Here is a 19,904-nt window from a genome sequence, read left to right as displayed (position 1 = left end):
TATTCTGTACCATCCCTATCCCCTGGCCTGCTCTGGGAATCAGCTTCTCAGCAGGAGTAAGAGCAGTGTTGGCAAGAGAAAGTATAAGAGAAGGAGCTTCAGCACTGCCCTGCTATGATTGGTTATTTCTGGAGGAAGTATTCATATAAACCTGACTGGGAACTGCTCCCTCCAGTTTTATTCCCACAACCAGGGTCTGGAAAGTATATGTCTAAGAACACACAGGAGACAAAATCCTGAAACTAGAAAGGAAATGATTCCCTTCACCATCCTTCCCCTCCCCTCCAACCCTCCCAGTCCCCAGCCTACAAGTGCATGTGAACACCTGCTCGGTTTTCATCCTAGGCTTTTTAGGATTTAACCCTTCCCTAGAGTGAACTGAGTGGTACCCCTTGATAAGGAGTGTTTGTGAGAAAGCATGCTTGATATGAACCCAGCCAGAGCCCATAAAATATTCTTGAAACCATTAACATATTAAAATAATTTTCACAAAGGACTTAAGAGGACTTAGAGGTTTACATCAAGATCAAGAGTATATCAAGACTGAATCTTGGCTCTGACGCTCTCTGTGACCTTAGGTAGGTCACTTCACTTTTCTATGACTTAGAATCTTCATGTATAAAATGCGGAATAGCAGTACCTACCCTCATAAGAGTTGTTGTGAGGATTGAATGAAATAATGCATATAGTGTTCATAAATATTAGCTAGTATTTAATTATCCTACAGTGTCTCATGGTTCTATGCCCATAGTCTTTAAAGAATTTGTGAAGCAAATGAAATTGACAACCATTAGTTTATTTAATACGTTTCCTTAATACGTTCATTTGCCCATACTTAGCCTACTGAATTTCTAATGACATGAGGATAGTTGTTACAACAGCCTAGCATTTGCCCCCAAACACTGTGATTCTGCACTCCAAGACCCATTTGCTGGCCCCATTTCTGCCTCCTCTGCCACTCAGTTAGACTTGCCCCTACAAATGTACACTGTGTGGCTTTAAGATTTCAGAAGGTAAAAAGAGAGCAGTCAATTAATGAAGTGTCTGCGGATGGAAAGGAGCACTTTTCTCTGCGCTACCCCTATATCCCACAATTTCTTCATCTCGTGTGTATCCGTAAGATTGCTGTGGAACAGAAAGGCCACCACCTATAGGAGGTTCTGAAGCTTCATTTGTATAATGTATCACTAGTGTCTCTTCTCTGTAGGTAAGAGCAGCAGGTTTTTCAGGTGGAACTTGGTCCACACTCCTTACCCTAAACTCCCTGCATTCCTGGGATATTAAGTCACTGAGGCTGGAGAGGATACGTGGGGGAAAATATGCCTGGTCCAGCGGGAGGCACATTTTTCTGCCATGTGTATCTCCACTCCAGCTCTAATTGGCTTGCCTTGCTCACTGTGTGTCTCTATGTTCTCATAGCACCTGACCCTTAAGTAGCTGACTCACATGGCTTTTATGGACCAAATTATAGTTCCACACTGCTCTTGCTCTTAATGGAAGGCACATTAACCACTAGGGAGAAATTCTTGCTTGAATTCCAAAGAGGCAGTGTGTTCTTCTGGAGGTTTGGTAGATTATTTCTTTCAGATTCACCTGAATAACAGTCAGAGGACAGCAGTGTGTGCTTTTTATGATAACAACCTACATCTCCATTATGAAAAATGAGGATGAGGAATGAGGGACTTAGGTTGAAAAAGGAAATCTCCACTGCTCCAAAGCAAGTCACTTTACTCTCCCCCAAATTAGTATCCAATCCTTTTAGCCCCAAACAGTGGTTGAAGATGGGAAAACCACACTAGGCATGTCAGGAACTAGGACAATTCTGGCTCATAGCCCTGCTAGTTAGAAGAGGGAGCTCTTCCACCATAATGTCCTGACACTGGATAAGAGGAGGGGAAATGGCTAAAGATGAATTCTTAACATGATCCCAAGAGTAAAACTGGACGAGAATGAAAAGCCTTAGGTTAGACTGTTAACAATTCCTCACAGCATCGTGGTGGGCACAACTGGTACATGCTACTAGGACTTTTTCTCACTTTCCTGGTCTGTAACAGGCAAGCATTAGTTAGGTAAATGCTGGGATACTCGGTCCCAATAGGCAGTGGCCACAGTAACTTCAATTCCTTGGTGACTTTAGAGACATGCAGCTGACATTCTCATCAAAATATCCAACTCATATGAGATATAAACATTAAGATACATAAGGAAGGGAGACCTGCATTCACCCACTGGAGGTGTGGGAATGAGCAGATGGTTGATAAGGACATGCTCCTTATTAGAAAATAAAATCCTGTGGGCAGATGATGATTTAACATGACCTGGTTTCCCCCCTCTGCCTCCACTCTACCTTGGAGTGTTAGCCACTCTCCCAACCCCAAGCAACATAAAGGTGATGTCCTAGCTATTACTACATCTCTCTCCCCTAAAAAAAATAAATCAACAGAATACTCAGGATAGTAGGAGACACAAAGCAATCTTCATTTCTTCCACACATTAGAAGCATTTTCAATCACAGTTCAGCTTCTCTGAGATTTCCATCAATGTTGGTCAAAGAGCACAGAAAAGCCAGGTTGGAGGGAATCCCTGATAAGGAGGCATGAAGTGAGAGCTTTGATTCAACCACTCCACTCAACACACTGGAGGCCCCTGCAGGTCCCTGAGATAAAGAGTCATTCTGCTTTATGCCTTGAAGGAATCCTACTCTGTACTCCCTCCTCAGAGTATGTCTTTGAAGGGCCATTGAAAACAAAGATCCTTGATGAATGATCACTAGTAAAGTCCTAATGGAGAGCTAACTCATTTGGGGAGCAGCTCTTTTAATAGTGGGGGCTTTCCGCTTAATCAGTGTTTCTCATTGGAATTAAAAGACTCCAGCCACGTTCACAGTTACATGTTTCACATTAGACTGTTTCCTGGGAGGTACCCATAGCTGGTAAGTAGTCACATCCTCTGATTAGTCAGGATATATTCTGGTGGGATTCTGGGCCATTCAGTTCAGCCCACAGAAAGCTCAGTAATGCTCAAGCAAATGAGCAGAGCTTAAAGGTCACAGAGAGCCTTAGGTGCATAGAGGTAAGTTATCTCATAGGGCAGCCAGACAGCTGACCTGTGTGGGAGGAATGTGAATGATATCTCTGACCCTTCCGGGTACCCAGTGGTTACCTTGGTATCCAAACATAGCAGTCAATCTTAAGGAAATCAAATCTATTTGGGGGCTGCTCTTTCTTCTGATAGGCTTACATAAAACTCATAAAGATGTCCTGGTGGGTACTCACCCATGAGCCTCATCACCTCCTTCAATTTCACAGTTGTTCTTGGCAACCCCCAACCCATCCCCAAATACCCAACAGATAGAATCAGACAGTGCTTTCCCTTGCTTCAGCATCAACGGATGGCTCTGAGTTCTCAACCCTGCCCCGAGGGTGCCGGTGGCAGCAGACACAGCAGAGGTAGTCCACTACATTGTGGGTGAAGAGTGAGCGCAATGGGTGCAAGTACTGGAAGAAAAGGAGCATGAAGCCAATGGAAATCAGATAGGCAATAATGAGCTGCAAGGCAATCAAGGAATGACAGTAATTCAGTAACACTTTCACTCCAAAGAACTTAAAAACCAAGACCATGATCACATTCTCTACCAATCTCACACTATAGTGCAGGCCCATATGTCCCCAGTTCTGACCTTTCTCAACAAGGTCCCTGTCTGCTAACTTCAACTGCAAAGCTGACCAGCAAGAGAAGTTGATGCCAGCATAGAGGGTGGTAACAGAAATCAATACCACCAGGGTGCCAACCCGGCTGAAATTTTTCTCAATGTTACTGGGCATCTGGGCACCACTCCTCCAGAACTTAACCCAAGGCTCAAAGAAGATGATCAGGAAGTTCAGCAATAAGAAGGGCACAGCCTTCAATTTCAAGGTGGCTGAAAAGAGCACGAGAATCACAAGGCGGGAGGTGATCTCCAATGTCCGCCAAATGGTGATGCACAGGACTTCTAGTGGCCCAAGGCGAATCTTGTATTCATCGTACTTGATCTGGATAGCCAACATATTGCAGAGGGTAGCCCCATAGGTGACAGATATCAGGGAAAAGACCATTAGCACAGCTGTAAGAAAACAAAAACAAACAAAAAAATAGACAATTGGTCAATATTGGTGAAGTCTGTACTCTGACCCAGAGGTCCAGGGATATGATAGGTAAGACTTGAGGGCCCAAGTTAAGAGTAAACCTATGAATGAACAGTTATGTAAGCAAACAGCACACACAGAAAGAAAATGGAAATAAACTAATTTTTTTGTGTGATAGGGATTGTAGCAGTTTTAAATTTTTTCTACATTTTTCTAGTTTCTAAATTTCCCATGAAATTAGAAGTGAACATGTACTGGTAATACTTTAATAATCATATAAACATACAAAATAAACTTTTTTAAAAAGTGGGTCTCAGAACTAGCATTGAGAGGTCACTAAGACAAGAAAAGTACATCTAAAGGGACAGGCAGCATCTACCTGATGAAACAAGTTTCTGAGAAAACCATGGATGCAGAAAGAACTTGATCTGAAAAACAATCCAGTCTTAGGAGACTCAGAGAGAATGCCTTTGGTTATAGAAGTCCCTGCTTTGATGAACATCTTCTTTAAGGAACTAATCTTTTCCTGTGTATGCTTCTAGAATGTAAAATGTATACTGGAAATTCCATGAGAGCAGAAGGGACCATGTCTATTTTGTTCACTCCTGTATCACCAGAGCCTAGCACACTGCCTGTAGTACAGTAGGTGCTCAACAAATGTTTGTGGAATTAATGACGAATTCTGAGTTTAGAGAGGCAGCATGACATACCTACAATTAGAAGTCCTTAGTTCAGCAGTGTGGGACCTTGTGCAACTCACTGAATATCTATGTGCCTCAGTCCCCTAGGTCACTGAGATATTCTAGAGTTGCTTGTATTACTCATCAGCAATGCCAATTTCCCCATGCTTTGGTATACTTTAGAAATCCCCAAACTTCTGCAGAGTGGTTTAAAAATTTAAGAATCCCATTTCCTAGCCCATAACATCCATACCACTGTGTGTTAGATAGGGGCCCTGAAGGATCATGATGCCCCCTAATCTTCTATCCTAAGTCTCAACTATAGGTCACACGGTGGTCCTTTCCTTTTCTTCCTTTCTTTATGTCAGAGGATACCAATCACTAAGAAAAATCTAGTGCTCTCAAGGAGAGTGAGAGGCCTGAGTGCACCCATTGAAAAGAAAAGCCGGAGCTTTCTGTTCCCATAAAAACACTGGATGCAGGGAACTACAGCCATTGAAATGTCAATTTCATCTGCAAGAGAAGTAAAGACCTTCCCATGGAAACCCAAAAAGAAGCACAGCTTTGTTTCTGAGGTCTTTTCCGGCTCTAAGTAGAGGGTTGGAGTCTCAAAGACTGGAATGGAAGACTCTCTTAAAGCATCTACTCTTCGCTTTATTTTTATTATTTATTTTTTTCCAGCTTTATTGAGATGTAATTGACATATAACATTGTATTAGCTTAAGGTGTACAACATAATGATCTGATATACTCTTAGCTTTATAAACCACTCTCAGTCCCATCCTCAAAAGTTGATGCTCCTTGTGGAGTTTGGAACATCAGGGCATATGTACAGCCAGCCAAGTGTGGTGATGCTTTCCCTTAAATTTAGAACTCATTTATTGATAGTAGTGTAAGAAAAGGCAGAAAGCCTGATGCTTCCAATAAATGTAAAAACACCTTCCATCTGTCTCCCTACAAACAGACTCTTGCCATAAGAGGTCATAATGCTGCTAGTGAATTTGTTCATCTATGCTGACCCAGATGGCCTCCCAGAGAAAAGGGAATAAGAAAAGGAGTAGCAAGGAGCAGACAGGAAGGTGGCTGAAAATGAGGAAAACTAAAACCAAAAAGTAGTTTACAAAACCTTAAAAGAGAGGGTATTGTCAGAAAGTTTTTAATAGGAGAAATCACGAAGAATTGAAAACAAGGCCTTGCAGAAAGCTTCCCTGACATCCTTTGTCTAGTGATATAGTTAGAAACACGGGTTCTAAAGGCAGATGTCCTGGATTCCAATCCTTTTTGCCATCTATTACTTATGGGACCTTGGGGCATTTGCTTAACCTCTCGGTGCCTCTGTTTGCTCATTTGTAAGATGTGGATAACAACAAGTATCTCATAGCGTTGTTGTGAAGATTTAGATGAAATAATTACATTAGAGAAATGCCTGGAACATAGTAAATGCTATCTGCTAGCTCCTATCATCACCATCATCACCATTCTCTACTTCCAGAAGTGCAGGAGATGCATTTACTTTACATGCTACCCTGACACTTATGAAATCAGGTGATTTCAAAACTGATAGACCACCTAGACATAAGCCTTACAAAAATGTGAAAAACCTTTAACAAGAAAATGATACAATTTTACTGAAGTATATTTTAAAACATTTCATGAAATGTACTTCAGTAAAGTTGTATATAGTTGGCCCTCTGCAACCACAGATTCAACCAACCATGGATAGGAAATACTCAGAAAAAAATTCCAGTAAGTTCCAAAAAGCAAAACTTGAATTTGCCATGCACTGGCAACTATCTACACAACATTTACATCATATTCGTAACTATTTACATAGCATTTACATTGTATTAGGTATTATAAGTAACCTAGAGATGATGTAAAGTATGTACACAGGTTATATGCAAATACTACACCATTTTATGTAAGGGATTTGAGCATCTGCAGATTTTGGTATCCGCAGGGGATCCTGGAAACAATCCCCTGCAGATACCCAGGGTTGACTGCAATTTTCTTGCTACAGGTCTTACAAATTTATGGTACAGAGTGTAGTGATGTTTCATGGATGTATATCTATCTCCAAACTCATCAAGTTGTACACATTAAATAGGTAGAGCTTTTTGTCTGTCAATCATACCTCAATAAAGTGATTTTTAAATATTTAATGAAATGGAGAGTTAAATTATCTTCTAACATGAAACTCACTGACTCTATAAAGATGTAAACTCCCTCCAAAATTACCTGAATAACTGACTGCAATCCCAATCACAGTCTCAATAAAATGTTTTTTCTTTCGTTGTTATTGTTTTGCTTTGTTTGGTTTTCTGGTGGGTGAATTGACAAATTAATTGTGAAAATTCATTCTGATTGCAAGATCAGGCTAAATTGCTCTATCAGATGTGAGCTGTGAAAGGCCTTGGTAAGAAAGGCACAAGATCTAAAAGCAATAAAGAATTTGAATGCATAAAAATTTAATACTTCAAAATGCCAGAAAATACTACAAGCATATTGTCTCTTACATGTAGTGTGTTGCACATCTGTTACATGACATGTATATGCACATTTAAAATGTGTGTATGTACACACATACAGAACATTATACAAATGTATACATACACACTTATCCACAGCAGAGAAAGGATTAATAGCCAGAATAAGTAAATAGCTCCTCCAAATTTATAAGGAAAAGACAAACAACACACTAGAAAAAGTGAGTAACATATAAATAAGATATTTAAAGAACCAAATGACCGAACATGAAATGATGCTCAGCTTTACTCATAAAGAAAGCAAATTATTAAAACAGTTATTTTATAATTATACAGATATTTAGTTTAAGATATGAAGAAACAGGCACATTCATACACTGCTGGTGGGAATACAAATTCATACAACCTTCTGGCAGTACTGATAAAATTCTAAACATGCATATCTTTTCTCCCAGCAACTTAGAAATTATTCTACAAAGTCCCATTCCAGTACACAGGTACTTATAAAGAGGTTCATAGGAGCATAGACTGTAATCAGATAAAAACTTTTTTGCATGGAAAAATTATAAACAAACTCTAATCCTACCAACAGAAGATTAGGGAAATAAGAAAGAATGGTCCAATTCATATAAAGGAAATATATAGATATTTATCATTAATATATAAATATAAATAACTGTTGAAGAAATATTGGCATACTTTTGAAAAAAACATGCTGCTGAATACAGCCCTTTTTAGCAAATATATATACACATAAGTTGTATGTATATTTACATAGTAAAAAGAAGTCTGCACTACTACGTATAAAATAGATACCTAATGAGAACCTGCTGTATAGCACAGGGAATTCTAAAATAATGAAAGAGAAAGAAAGAGAGAAAGAGAGAAAGAGAGAAAGAGAGAGAGAGAGAGAGAGAAAGAAAGAGAAAGAAAGAAAGAAAGAAAGAAAGAAAGAAAGAAAGAAAGAAAGAAAGAAAGAAAGAAAGAAAGAAAGAAAAAGAAAAAGAGAAAGAAAAAAAAGAAAGAGGGAGGGAAGGAAGGAAGGGAGGAAGGAAAGGAGGGAAGGAGGGAGGGAGGGAAGGATGGAGAAGTCTGAAAGGATATACACTAAATGGTATACAGATTACTTTGAGAAGTGAGGTTACATCTCCCATTTTACATACATTCTGTACAGTTTTGAATCTCTACCATAACCATGTCTAATTTTTATAATTAAAAAAAATAAGGACCAAAAATAGTAATACATGACCATGGTAAAAAGAAATTCAAACCATATAAAAGAATATAAAGCAAAAGCTAAAAGCTAGCTGACTTCTCATTTTCACTCCCTAGAGGTAGTTTCTTGTATATCTTTCTAGAAATAGTCTGTGCATATACAATTACCCGCAGGCCCTTCGGTTTGTGCATGTATTACTTTTACAATGCATACATATTTTAATTAGACGATTTAATTACCTGCAAAATTCTCATGGAAAAGCATCGTCATTTCCAGAGATTTTTCTCCCCACACTGTCAATTCTAGGTATGTAAAAAGCTTCAAGACCAGTAGAACTTCATGACCAATTCTTAGCAGAGGGAAAAAAGGGCACATTTCCTCCTTATATTTATTTGAAACATGGAGCTTTGCCAAGCAGGGTCACCACCTAATAGTAAGGAAATAGTCCAAAGCAATACCACAGAGCTGTACCAGCTCCAGCCCAAGCTAGAGGCTTAATCATCTCAGGATTTTTTACAAGTGGGAAATTAAGACAGTGACCTCTTTGGTAACTTCCTCTAAAGATCACAGAGAAGGTCAGAATTGGGACTAGGTCTGACTCACATCAATATTCATTCCACACCCCTTTTTCTTTCTCCCCACTGGAGTTGGAAGGAACAATTAAATCAGTGGTTCCCAAAAGTGGCTGATCAGAATTAACTGGGGTATGTTTAAAAATACAGACTCCTGGCCTCCTCACACTCAGATTGATTCAGGTCTGAGTATGGAATGTAAGTTTTAAAAGGAGCTTTTGGGGCTTCCTAGGTGGTGCAGTGGTTAAGAATCCTCCTGCCAATGCAGAGGTCACGGGTTCGATCCCAGCTCCAGGAAGATCCCACATGCCGCGGAGCAACTAAGCCCATGTGCCAAAAAATAAAAAAAAAATTAAAAAAAAAAGGAGCTTTCATCCAGTAATTATATTTTCTCATGATCCATAATATGAGGGTGAGTCAAATATTATCCGCACTCCAGTTATATTGAAACTTCTGTTGGCCGCACTGTCTCATCAGCACTTTCCGTTCAAGGCTACTGTCTCCCCAGTCTCTGCTGTGCAGGTGAGAACAAGTTACATCAGTTCATTTGTAACTGCGGTGTGAGCAAAAATGGATGCCCCAATTGTGATCTGCATGAAAGAAGAGCAGCGTGCAGTGATTTGTTTTTTTGTGGTCTGAGGGTGTACCTGGTGCCATTATTTATCAAAGACTTTGTGCACAGTATGGAGAAAGTGTTTTGTCATGAAGAAGTGTGTATGAATGGAGAGAGAAGTTGCTCCATTGGACTTTCACCTGTTTGGTCCCCTGAAAGCAGCCCTACAAGGACAAAGACTCACTTCTGATGAAGCAAAGACAGTGGTGCATTTGTGGCTCACAGCTCAGCCTAAAACATCTTTTAATGAGGGAATACGAAAGCTTGTTGACAGATGGACAAAGTGTATTGAAAAGCAAGGAGATTATGTCAAAAAATAATGTATTTGTCTTTTCTAAAAGTTAATTAAAATAAATTCTACAGCGAGAGTGTGAATAATTTTTGACTCGCCCTCATATTTGGGAACCTCTTATTTAAAGGTAGCCATCCCTAAACCAAAAACCAACCGACCAAACACCCTCAGTACAATTTAAACATTGTGGGTGGGGAAAATGTCCTACTGGCTGCTGGTATTACTCACTTCTTCTGGGCCCAGAGAGGGTTTATTTGTGGCATTTTTAGTCTAAATACCTTACCCCAGTCTAAGAAATCTGGCAGGCCTGAGATGTCCGGCTCCCCAAGTTGACTATCGGTGCTGTCCAATAAAACTTTCTGTGGAAAGTTCTATAATACCAATACAGTAATCACTAGGCACACACAGCTACTGAGCATTTGAAGTGTAGCTAGTATGACTGAGAAAGTAAATTTTTCATTTTTCATTTTAACTTAAATAGCCACATGAAGCTGGTGGCCGGTATATTGCACAGCTCAGGTCTAGATTTCTAAGACCCCCTGATTTCAGTGGAGCCCTCCCCTCTCCTGACCCCACTCACCTCTACCCAAGGGGACCTCTGCAGAGATCAGGGTCACATAGAGCTGATAGGTCAGCTGGGGCACTGAGCCCAGGAAGGCTTGGATCTGTGACATACGCTTGTAGGCATTGCGGTGCATAGCCAAGGTCCGGATGGAGTGGCCCACCTCCCATTCTGTCAGCACCTCCTCGCCATTTATTAGCATCTTCTTGCGGGTGAGGCTGACATAGGGCTCCTCCTGCCCCTCTTTCTTCCACAGTGTGAAGTACTTAATCATGGCCTCCAAACATCTGCAGAAGTAAAGCATCATGGGAACTTAACTAAAGCTGTCCTAGGAAGGAAAGTTATAACGAGGGGGGGAAAAGTAATTCAGGAGGACTGTGCTGCTTTTTGCCATTCCTTATCTCTTGTTCTACTCATTTCTCATGAGTCAAGGAGTTGGTGATGCCTTCTACATGTCACTTGAGTCTAAATCCTTTGTGTTCTGTTGGTCATTGACCAACCTAAGAACACCAATTCAGAAGTATTTGAGGACTTAAGAAATTGCTTTGTCTTTTTAAGAATAAGCCTGTACAGAAATAGAGACACAGATGTAGAGAACAAACATATGGACACCAAGCAGGGAAAGCCGGGGCGGGGTGGGGGGAATGAATTGGGAGATTGGGATTGCCATACATACATTACTAATAAGAAAAAATATCAAATTCTACACTTTAAATATATGCAGTTTATTGTATGTCAATTGTGTCTTAATAAAAGTTCTTAAAGAAAAAAAAAAAAAGAATAAGCCTGTGACAGAAAAATGGCTTGAACACAAAGACACTAGTAATGTGTTGAGAGAAAATGATGAAGGTTCCAAAAGGCTCTGGTTTTCATAACACCTCAAGTTCCTGAGGTAAAGCATTCCTTACTCAAAGCTTTCAGCTCCATAATCAGGGCTTTTGAGCTCTGCTTTTTCAAGACAAAGCCCACAACTATCACTGTCTCAGCCAAAAAGTCTTGGAGGGGATCTGGAAAAAACCTTGACAACTCAGAACCAAATGTACTATATACCTAGGGAACCTCAAAAGATATCCTTAAAAGTTGTTCTGGGGTCCTCTTGACCTGTTTGAGAACAATAGCTTTTTAAACGTCGTTCTTTCTCTATAAAGCATAAAACATCCTTATGAAAGCCTATGACCCTTGAAATAATACTAAGACCACATTTCCTGCTGTATGTCCCATATCTCCCCTATAAATCAGAAGTCTTCAGCAGTTCTGATGTGGTAAAAAGAGAAGCAACTAGAACATCTTGTTTTGGAACACCTGAGTTACCACTTCCCCCACTCACACTGAAGTGAATGGAAAAAGTGAACTATTTTTTATGATAAGTAAGAACGGTTGTGTCGAAAATTAAGCCGTCTTTCCTGACAGGCTGAGGGCATGGGTTGTATTTATTTTACCCACCACCCTTATCACATAGTGGGCATTCGATAAATATTTGCTGAGTAAATGAAAGAGTAAGAAGGAAGAAAAGAATACAGAGTGAGAAGTGATGGGAGGAGAAGATAATAATAATGGTAATGTAATTTAACAAAAAAACAGACCAAATACAAGCTCAGAGATTTATATGCTCTCTAGGCCTTTGGCTCCCAATAGAAAAGTCTGGAACATGTGCTGGTTGCCATTCTCCACAGGATCCCTTTTTCAAAAAATTTTTATTTTATATCGGACTATAGTTGATTTACAATGTTGTGTTAGTTTCAGGTGCACAGCAAAGTGATTCAGTTATATATATGCATATATCTATTCTTTTTCAAATTCTTTTCCCATTTAGGTTGTTACAGAATATTAAGCAGAGTCCCCTGTGCCATACAGTAGGGCCTTATTGGTTATCTATTTTATATATAGTAGTGTGTATCTGTGTCAATCCCAAACTCCCAATTTATCCTCCCCCACCCCCCTTTCCCCTTTGGTAACCATAAGTTTGTTTTCTAAGTCTTGAGTCTGTTTCTGTTTTGTATATAAGTTCATTTGTATCGCTCTCCCACGGGATCCCTTGGAGATTGCTGCATGTGCACCAGCCTAAAGCATGTAGTTTGAAACATCCACGTTGTAGGGAAAACTCTAAAATCCAGGAGAGAAAAAGATTGAAGGAGAGAACAGAAAAGGAAAAAAAGCAACTTTATCTTCTTATTCAGGAAAAATGCATAAGTGCATTTCCAACAAAAGATTTTAGATTTTTAACTCAAGCCCATCAATGCTTTGCTGAATAAAATATTGGGGGAGGCGGTGGCATGAAGAATTCTGTTTATGCTTCCATTCTAAAGACTATTTACTGGTTTAAGTAAGCGTGTTTGCCATGCTTATAAGCGGCAGGAAATGAGAGTACATTTTCGTTTCCAGAAGTATCTTTGCATTTCATACAAGGGAGCCAGGCCCTCCAAACACCTTCATGTGCCTAACAGAACTAATCAAGTTCCTACCTACATAAAAAGTAATTTGCCTTGAAAATAAGCATTATCAAGGATATAATTTATGAGCTTTTAATTATTTTTTCCCTGCTGTGGGGACAGCTGACTGAGATTATAAATGCCTTCCAACCATTTCTAGTGGAAGCTAAAAGACAGAAATGAAACACAGTACTCAACACTCCATATGGACTGTCCAAATCAAAGATGGCTTGGGAGGCCACAAAGCAAAGAGAGAATTCAAAACGGGGAGCTGCGGCAGTGCTTACTGAAATTTGCATCTTAAGAGTGCTTGATCTGTTAACTCAATATATTGCATTTGAAGAGGGTGAGAAGAATGGTTTCCTTGCTCCTCTAATGACATCTCTAAATGACATCTTGGTTCCAAGTTCGAGATGAGGTCTTCCTTTCACAGCTTAATTTCAAAGATTTAGAACTGGAAAGTACCTTTATTTTATTTTATACTTTTTTTAAATACATCTTTACTGGAGTATAATTGTTTTTTTTTTTTTTTTGGAAAGGATCTTTAGATTATCTAGCCCAGAGGTTGCATAGGCCAGCTGAGTCACATCTGACGAACAGCTGTGGCTTGTCTGGCCCAGACAGTGCTTTTATTTAATTACCAAAATCAGTTGTCAAAATGTTAAATCATTCTCTTTCACATAAAATCCTGTCTTGGGAGCTTCTCCTGAAAGGTTGGGGCCTTGGTGATACTGGGTCTGAATTCCAACAGGGAAACAATGGGCTGGAGCTGTAGAGCGGCTGCCTCATTTAGGCAGATCTTGCAGACTCCAGATTGCCACGGTACTCACTACTCTACATCATTTCTCTAACACCGAGACTTCATTTTTATTTATCATCACACATGAAACTACTCTTTTTGCTCATACTTGGCTTGCTTCACTCATTTAGTACACCTGCCTGGCCCCTGTAAGTGTTTGAGTTTCAGACCCACGATCTAGCCCAATCCGTTTGTATTTATTTACCTATTGTTTCAATCCATTTATTTTACAGATGAAGGAACTGAGGCTCAAGGCATCTTCAGGGATTTCACCAAGGCCATATAACTAGTCAATGACAGAGGGCAGGCTAGATTCCAGGTCTCCTGAATTCCAAGCCACTGTTTCTGTTGATGTCCCATATTTTCGCTGATGGAGCATAATCAATTCCTCCGCATTTAAACATATTGATGAAAAAAAATTTTAAGGGGGGAGTTCCATTCTTAGTTTCAGACTGTGTTTATTTCTCTAAGGACGAAATATCTTCCCATTGCAATTACAACATCAGCACTCTGACCCATATTCCTCAGCTGACTGCAAGTTTCTGCCTCTCCTGAAATCAAGGTAAACTTGGTCTATTCTTTCGTACTGACCTCATAAGTTTTGCAACATCTCTCTACTTTGAATATCCCATAGCATCCAGATAAGACTTCTGACGCAGATGCCTATATCCCTATCCTAGGCACATTCTTGTCCCTTCAAAGCAATCTGAGTGGAAAGACTCAATACTATTACACTGCGCTACAGTATCCAGAGGGAGAGATAGACTATCTTCCTTTGTCCCCTTTTAACTGTGTACCTTTATTGCAAAAAGATACAAAGAGATAAACAGGAGACCAATAAACTGACAGAGAAAAATAAACTACAATGGGTTGGGGTGCCACATGGGCACGAATGGCTTAAAATATTTTACAGATGTCAAATTACTCCAGAAAATTTGAAAATGGCAGTAGCAGTAGCCCAAGAAGCTCAGGGTAAAGAAACTGAACGTGAGATGGGATGGAGGGGGTAAGGAACTCTCATCCAATTTAAAGAGCACCTAAAAGGCAGAGTCAAAATAACACACTCTGAAGCTATGGCCTATGTTCACAAGGTGACCACATCAATTGGTCTTATACCAATTTTCACAACCCAAATCCAGATAGCAAACATTCTCAAATGAAGTCTTATTAATGGCACCATACAAGGTTTTGGAACACAGGTACATGCCACATGTTCATTGTGGTGGCACTTAACTGCAGATAAGACATTTTGGATGATAGGCAGGGAAGCTAAGAGTGGGAGGGAATGGGAGAATCAATTCGATTAGAGGCACAGTATCAGTCTTAAAAATACTAAATTCATCTTTCGCTGCACAGTTGGGGGGTATGGGAGGAGGGAAAAGATTAAAATTTGCTCACCTGATAACAGGTCCCAAGAGGATCAGATGCATAAACAATGATAGCGGCTTGTCTTTGGCAAGATCTCTGTGGACAAAAATGAGGGTCAACTGGACCATAATGGATGAAAACATAAAGAAGGAAAAGGTGTATGTCATCCAGTAGGTTTCACTATTCTTCCGATAGATTCTAACCATGTACAAGGCAGATGCTGCCTCCCCACAGTACAAGAACGTGGAGAAGAGGATGCCAAATGGAAAGGTAAATCGGGGGTTGGCCCCATGGATGACATCTTCCTCCAGAGAGGATATCGGCTCCACGTTTGGCTCCTCAGGAATTTCAAAAACTCGGTCCATTGTTGAGGTCCTGAGTGTTGTGGGCTGGTCTTCAGAGCACTCCCATCCCCACCCCCCAAAAGAACCTTATAGCCACTGCAGTCCAAGTATTTGTGAAGAGAACTGTCAAGTCCAATTCCAGAACGGAGATCCACTAGTTAGAGCAGGAGACCGCTCTGTTCTAGTCTCAAATTAGACGTGTTGGAGTCTGGAATGAAGAGCCCAGGAGTACCACTTTGAGACTTGACTCTTAATTGGCCCAGGATTCCAATCGTCAACATACGTGCTGTGGAACTTGGACAAGACAAAAGCAAGCATCTTAGCGCCCAGCCCGGGGTCCAGTGCCAGGCGCGTCAAGAGCCATGGGAATAGCTGTTTCTGTGGCGGCTCTGCCTTTCGCAGCCCCCCAGGCAGGGGGGTAGCCACTCTGTTGGGGGCACCGACACTCAGCAGCTTCTTTCGAGGAGCCCTGACCAGTATGCTCTCTCAAGTCAGCCGAGAACTGAGCCAGGACAGAAGACGGGGCGCAGCCTGAGCGTCCCTTCGGGGATTCAGTTCAGTGTGCAGGCACCCTAGCTAATGCTAGGCTGTGGCTATTAGCTCGCCTGCTCGCCGGCGCTCTCTCCGGACTCGCGCTTAGTAGAGGGTTCTCGCGCCGGCTCCTCGGATTCCCCAAGCTCCGCCCGCAAGGCAGCCAGGCCAGCAGCAGGAGCAAAGCCACAACCCCGTTCCGGAGCGCGGTCACTGGGGAGAGAAGCGGAGGGGAGAGAAGCGGAGCGCGCGCCCGCTACAGGATCAAGAGAAAGCTGGAGGGGCTTCTCTTCCACCGAGAAACTTTGCTAGCGAAAAACACGAAGTGCGGGGTGCCAACCCGGCCGGCCGGATGTCGCCAAACTCTTGGGCGCTGTCTGTAGCAGGGGTCCTGCCTGGCCCGCACTTCCAGCTGTGAGAGGTCGGTGGCTTCAAGAACGAAGGCACCGATGGCGGGGTGGGCAAAATAGGAGAGACAGCTGGGGCCAAACAAAACCAGCCTGCGAGATCCAGGGCGGGCAGATGAAAGAGGCTCAGTGCATAGAGGCGCGACAAAAAGGGGCTTGGGCCAACCTTCAGAAGCACTTCTCATCACGACCCCGGGATCCTGGAGCGAGCCACAGCATTCCTCTTCCCCAACAGCAGCAGACTCCACTTCTACCCCGCCCTCCCTAACTAGCTCGCTCCCACGCTCGCTCAACCCACGCGGTTAAGCAGGTGTGTCTCTCTCGGCCTCAGGGTTGAATCTCCCTAGGTCCTATTGCCCTACAGATTTTATCACAGTGGGGCTGGGAGAGACCAGGGAGGCAATTGGGCCGTAGGGTTTCCTTTCCAAGAGAGACTGTATGTAGCAGAAGGAAGAAAGAAAAAGACAGAGGAAGTGTCAAGACTCAAGGTCAGCCCACAAACCCATATTCTATGCTTTGATTTCTCCAGTTGCAAAATGAGGCCAGGATACGAACTTTAGAATGAACTTTCAGGTCTTTGGCTGGAAGGTTCTGAGGAGGTGCCAAATTCTAAATAGACTGGAGAGGAGCCAAGAGAGCTGTTAGTAAAAACAGAGAGGTGTCTTAAACAGCTCTGAAAATTGCCTAGATTCTTAAGAGCAATCCTCCCCCACCTCGCTGAGCTTTTGTTTTTGTGCCTTTATTTGCATAATTCTAAACCCCAGGGAAAAAGAGAAAAACATCTGCCTCCTGGTAATAATATAAATGTAGCAGAGCCTATGCCAGTCTCCCTTTGCTGCAGGAAGTCAGTAAAAAGAATCTATGTGAGGGGTGGCCAAGTAGCAGCCACCAAAAGGATGGCCTCGAGAAAGGCTGTCTTGCTGTTGTGTTGGTTTTTAAGATTCTTGCAAATGCTGCCTCCTTTCCCCAGGGCTGATTCAGGGACAGATTAGCTTCTAAAGGTTATTGCCTTTGAAGCAGTCAGCCCCTCTTGGTCTTCACCTGTGCTAGCAGCTGGGTTAGCAGGCTGATCCTTCCTCCTTTCCATTCCACAAGGCAGGTTAACACTTCACACATAGTGTTGAAGGGTTGGGACTTTCTAAAAGGCACAAGGTTCTCTGCCAACAGTATATGGTGCAGAACTTCTTGGGGGCTTCTTTGGAACCTGTTCCCAAGATGGATCACAAGTAGGGTGACAAACTCCTCTTTCTGCTGAGTTGGGATGAGTTGGCCACCCTAACCTGGGAGACAAGCAAGGAAGATTATAGAATCTCCATGTTTTTCTTTTAGCCTCTCCTCCTTCCTGCCTGTGGCCTTGTCACTCCCCAAATATACAAATCTACACTGCCTTCCTTTGTTCCAGTGTGACTCTGTCTGACATTTAAGGCTCTCTATAATCATCACACTATGTTCCTCTCCAACTTCATCGCCCACGTTACCATGCCACACCCTTCGCTCCAGTCCAGCAGGTTTTCTCACTTAATCACACTTGCCTTGCTCTCTCAGTGCCTTTTTGAGGCCATTTACAACCCCCTTCACTCTTTTCTCCATTAGTCCAAACCCTAATCTTCTTTCAAGGGTCAGTTCAAGTACTACCTCCTCCAGGAAGCCTTCCCTCCCCTCCCCAGCTCTCACTTTTCCCTCTGTCTTTGTGCTACAGGCATATACTCTCTTGCTCTAGTCCTTTAACTCTTTCTGTGTTTGCCCTGCCTCCTAAACAGAAGCGTAGACTCAGGGAGGGATGCTCAATTAATGTTTATTGTGATTCTTGTTGATGATATTGATTAACAACTGGTGAAGATGATGAAGCTTCCTCCCCTCTGCTTCCTCCCAGAAAACTTGCAAGGCTCAGGCACACTCATCTCTAAAAGCTGTAGCCACTGTAGCTGGAGCATAAAGTCCTGTGGGACAGCTACTGCCTCAGTCAGCCATTCAGCTCACAGTGGATGTCAGCCCACATGATCTGTGTCTTCTCAGAGTTCCTATGGCACTTTTTTTGGTCAATCCCATAGTTTAGCACCAAATTACAAATTATTTCAAGTATACTAATTTTTATTTCACCACTAAATTACTATAAGCTCCTTGAAGGCATTTACTGTTACATTTTGGGGGGGATTCCCCCAAGGTTGGTATAGACCTGTAAATCTCCTGCCATCTGATCCCCCTCACCCACCAGCTTCTCTATTTTCAGCCCTAGAACTCTCTGGTGCTTTAGGTCACTAAATCCTCTGGTCTCTTATTTCCTTGTTCCTTTTGCCCTGCTGGGAGAAACTGAGAATTTGCCCTGTTTCTGTCCAACTCTCTTTCCTCTTTTGGGTAATCTCTAGACTCCAGCCCTTTACTCTTCTTAAGACTAGAGACCACTGAGGACCCGAGAACCCCTTCCCCATTAAGAGCACTGATCTCCCAAGGACTGATCATCTGAGGCGATACCCCTGGGCTTCCCCCTGAATGCTAGGCTGTGTTCAGGGGTTTGGTTCTGCAAGAAAGGGAGACCCAAGATTTGACTCCTTACTCCCCCTACCTCCAGCCCCCGAGTCAGCAGGAACAGAGAACGGGTCTAAAAGCCATTTGGCTCAAAAGCTCGTGGCATATTATCTTTCAGAACCCCTCTGAACTATATAAGGCTCAGGGATAGGTTTGAACTTTAAAAGCCACTGCAGCCAGAACTGACTCGTAAGAGGTAGCTGGCATCCACGAGGGAAGAGGAGAGGAAGGAGGGAGACGTGCAGCAAGTGGCTGATAGTCCAGTCACAGAACAGTATCTGGTGGGAGGTGATGGGCAAGGCCTGGAGAATCAGTAGTTAGGATGGAAGAATGGCTTCTGTCTATAGAATGCTCGGTTTGGACTGTTAGAATCCTTAAAAGATATGTAATGTACAATCAGTCTGGTATCCTCTGGGCCTTCTCTTTTTGCTCTAAGCTCCCTGAGGACAAAGACTTTTGATTATTCTTTTCCAAGCCACTCCCTCACCATCCATTTTCCAAAGTGGCTGCACCATTTTAGATTTCCATCAGCACTGTGTTTCTCCACATCCTCAACAGTACTTGTTATCTTTTTTCATTATAACCATCCTAGTGGTTTTTGATTTGCATTTCTCTGATGGCTAAATTGACGTATGTGTGTGTGTGTGTGTTGCACAAGATCATTTGAATACCAGCTGGCCACACTCATTCAGTTATTTCAATAAACATTTATTTGTAATAGCAAGGAGTAAGACAAAGATCTCTGCTCTCAAGGGGTTCACAGAGTGTAATAGTTTAACAGACATTTGTCCTTTTAAGGGTGTTGCTGTACAGCATTTGAACCTCTTTATCTAAGGGAGAGGACATAGGACTCTTGCTAAGAAGCTGGGCCCCCTTGTAGTTGGGGCACAGGCATGCGATTAGGCTCCCTCAATCCAAGGATCCATCCCTTGAATTGGGAGCCAGTGACCCAAAG

The 19,904-nt window shown here is 42.1% G+C and overlaps 1 protein-coding gene across 2 annotated transcripts; it reads right to left on the bottom strand.

The window, feature by feature from the left end:
- Positions 1-525: 525 nt before the first annotated feature.
- On the bottom strand, positions 526-16,671 carry XKRX (XK related X-linked). 2 transcript variants are annotated; one of them, XM_057718770.1, is made up of 4 exons: positions 16,590-16,671; positions 15,172-15,237; positions 10,564-10,832; positions 526-4,102 (listed from the first exon to the last, which is right to left on the bottom strand). In XM_057718770.1, exons 2-4 carry the CDS (start codon positions 15,201-15,203, stop codon positions 3,357-3,359), a joined length of 1,047 nt encoding a protein of 348 aa, XP_057574753.1. In that variant the 5' UTR covers positions 15,204-15,237; positions 16,590-16,671; the 3' UTR covers positions 526-3,356. The 2 variants fall into 2 exon arrangements, with proteins under 2 accessions (XP_057574753.1, XP_057574752.1); XM_057718769.1 differs by having other exon boundaries at positions 15,172-16,671.
- Positions 16,672-19,904: the final 3,233 nt, after the last annotated feature.

Source organism: Hippopotamus amphibius, chromosome X (genome assembly GCF_030028045.1).
Source record: "Hippopotamus amphibius kiboko isolate mHipAmp2 chromosome X, mHipAmp2.hap2, whole genome shotgun sequence".
In the NCBI taxonomy this organism is placed as follows: domain Eukaryota; kingdom Metazoa; phylum Chordata; class Mammalia; order Artiodactyla; family Hippopotamidae; genus Hippopotamus; species Hippopotamus amphibius.
Note: the sequence above shows the minus strand (reverse complement) of the source record. Positions and strands in the feature narration are given on the sequence as shown.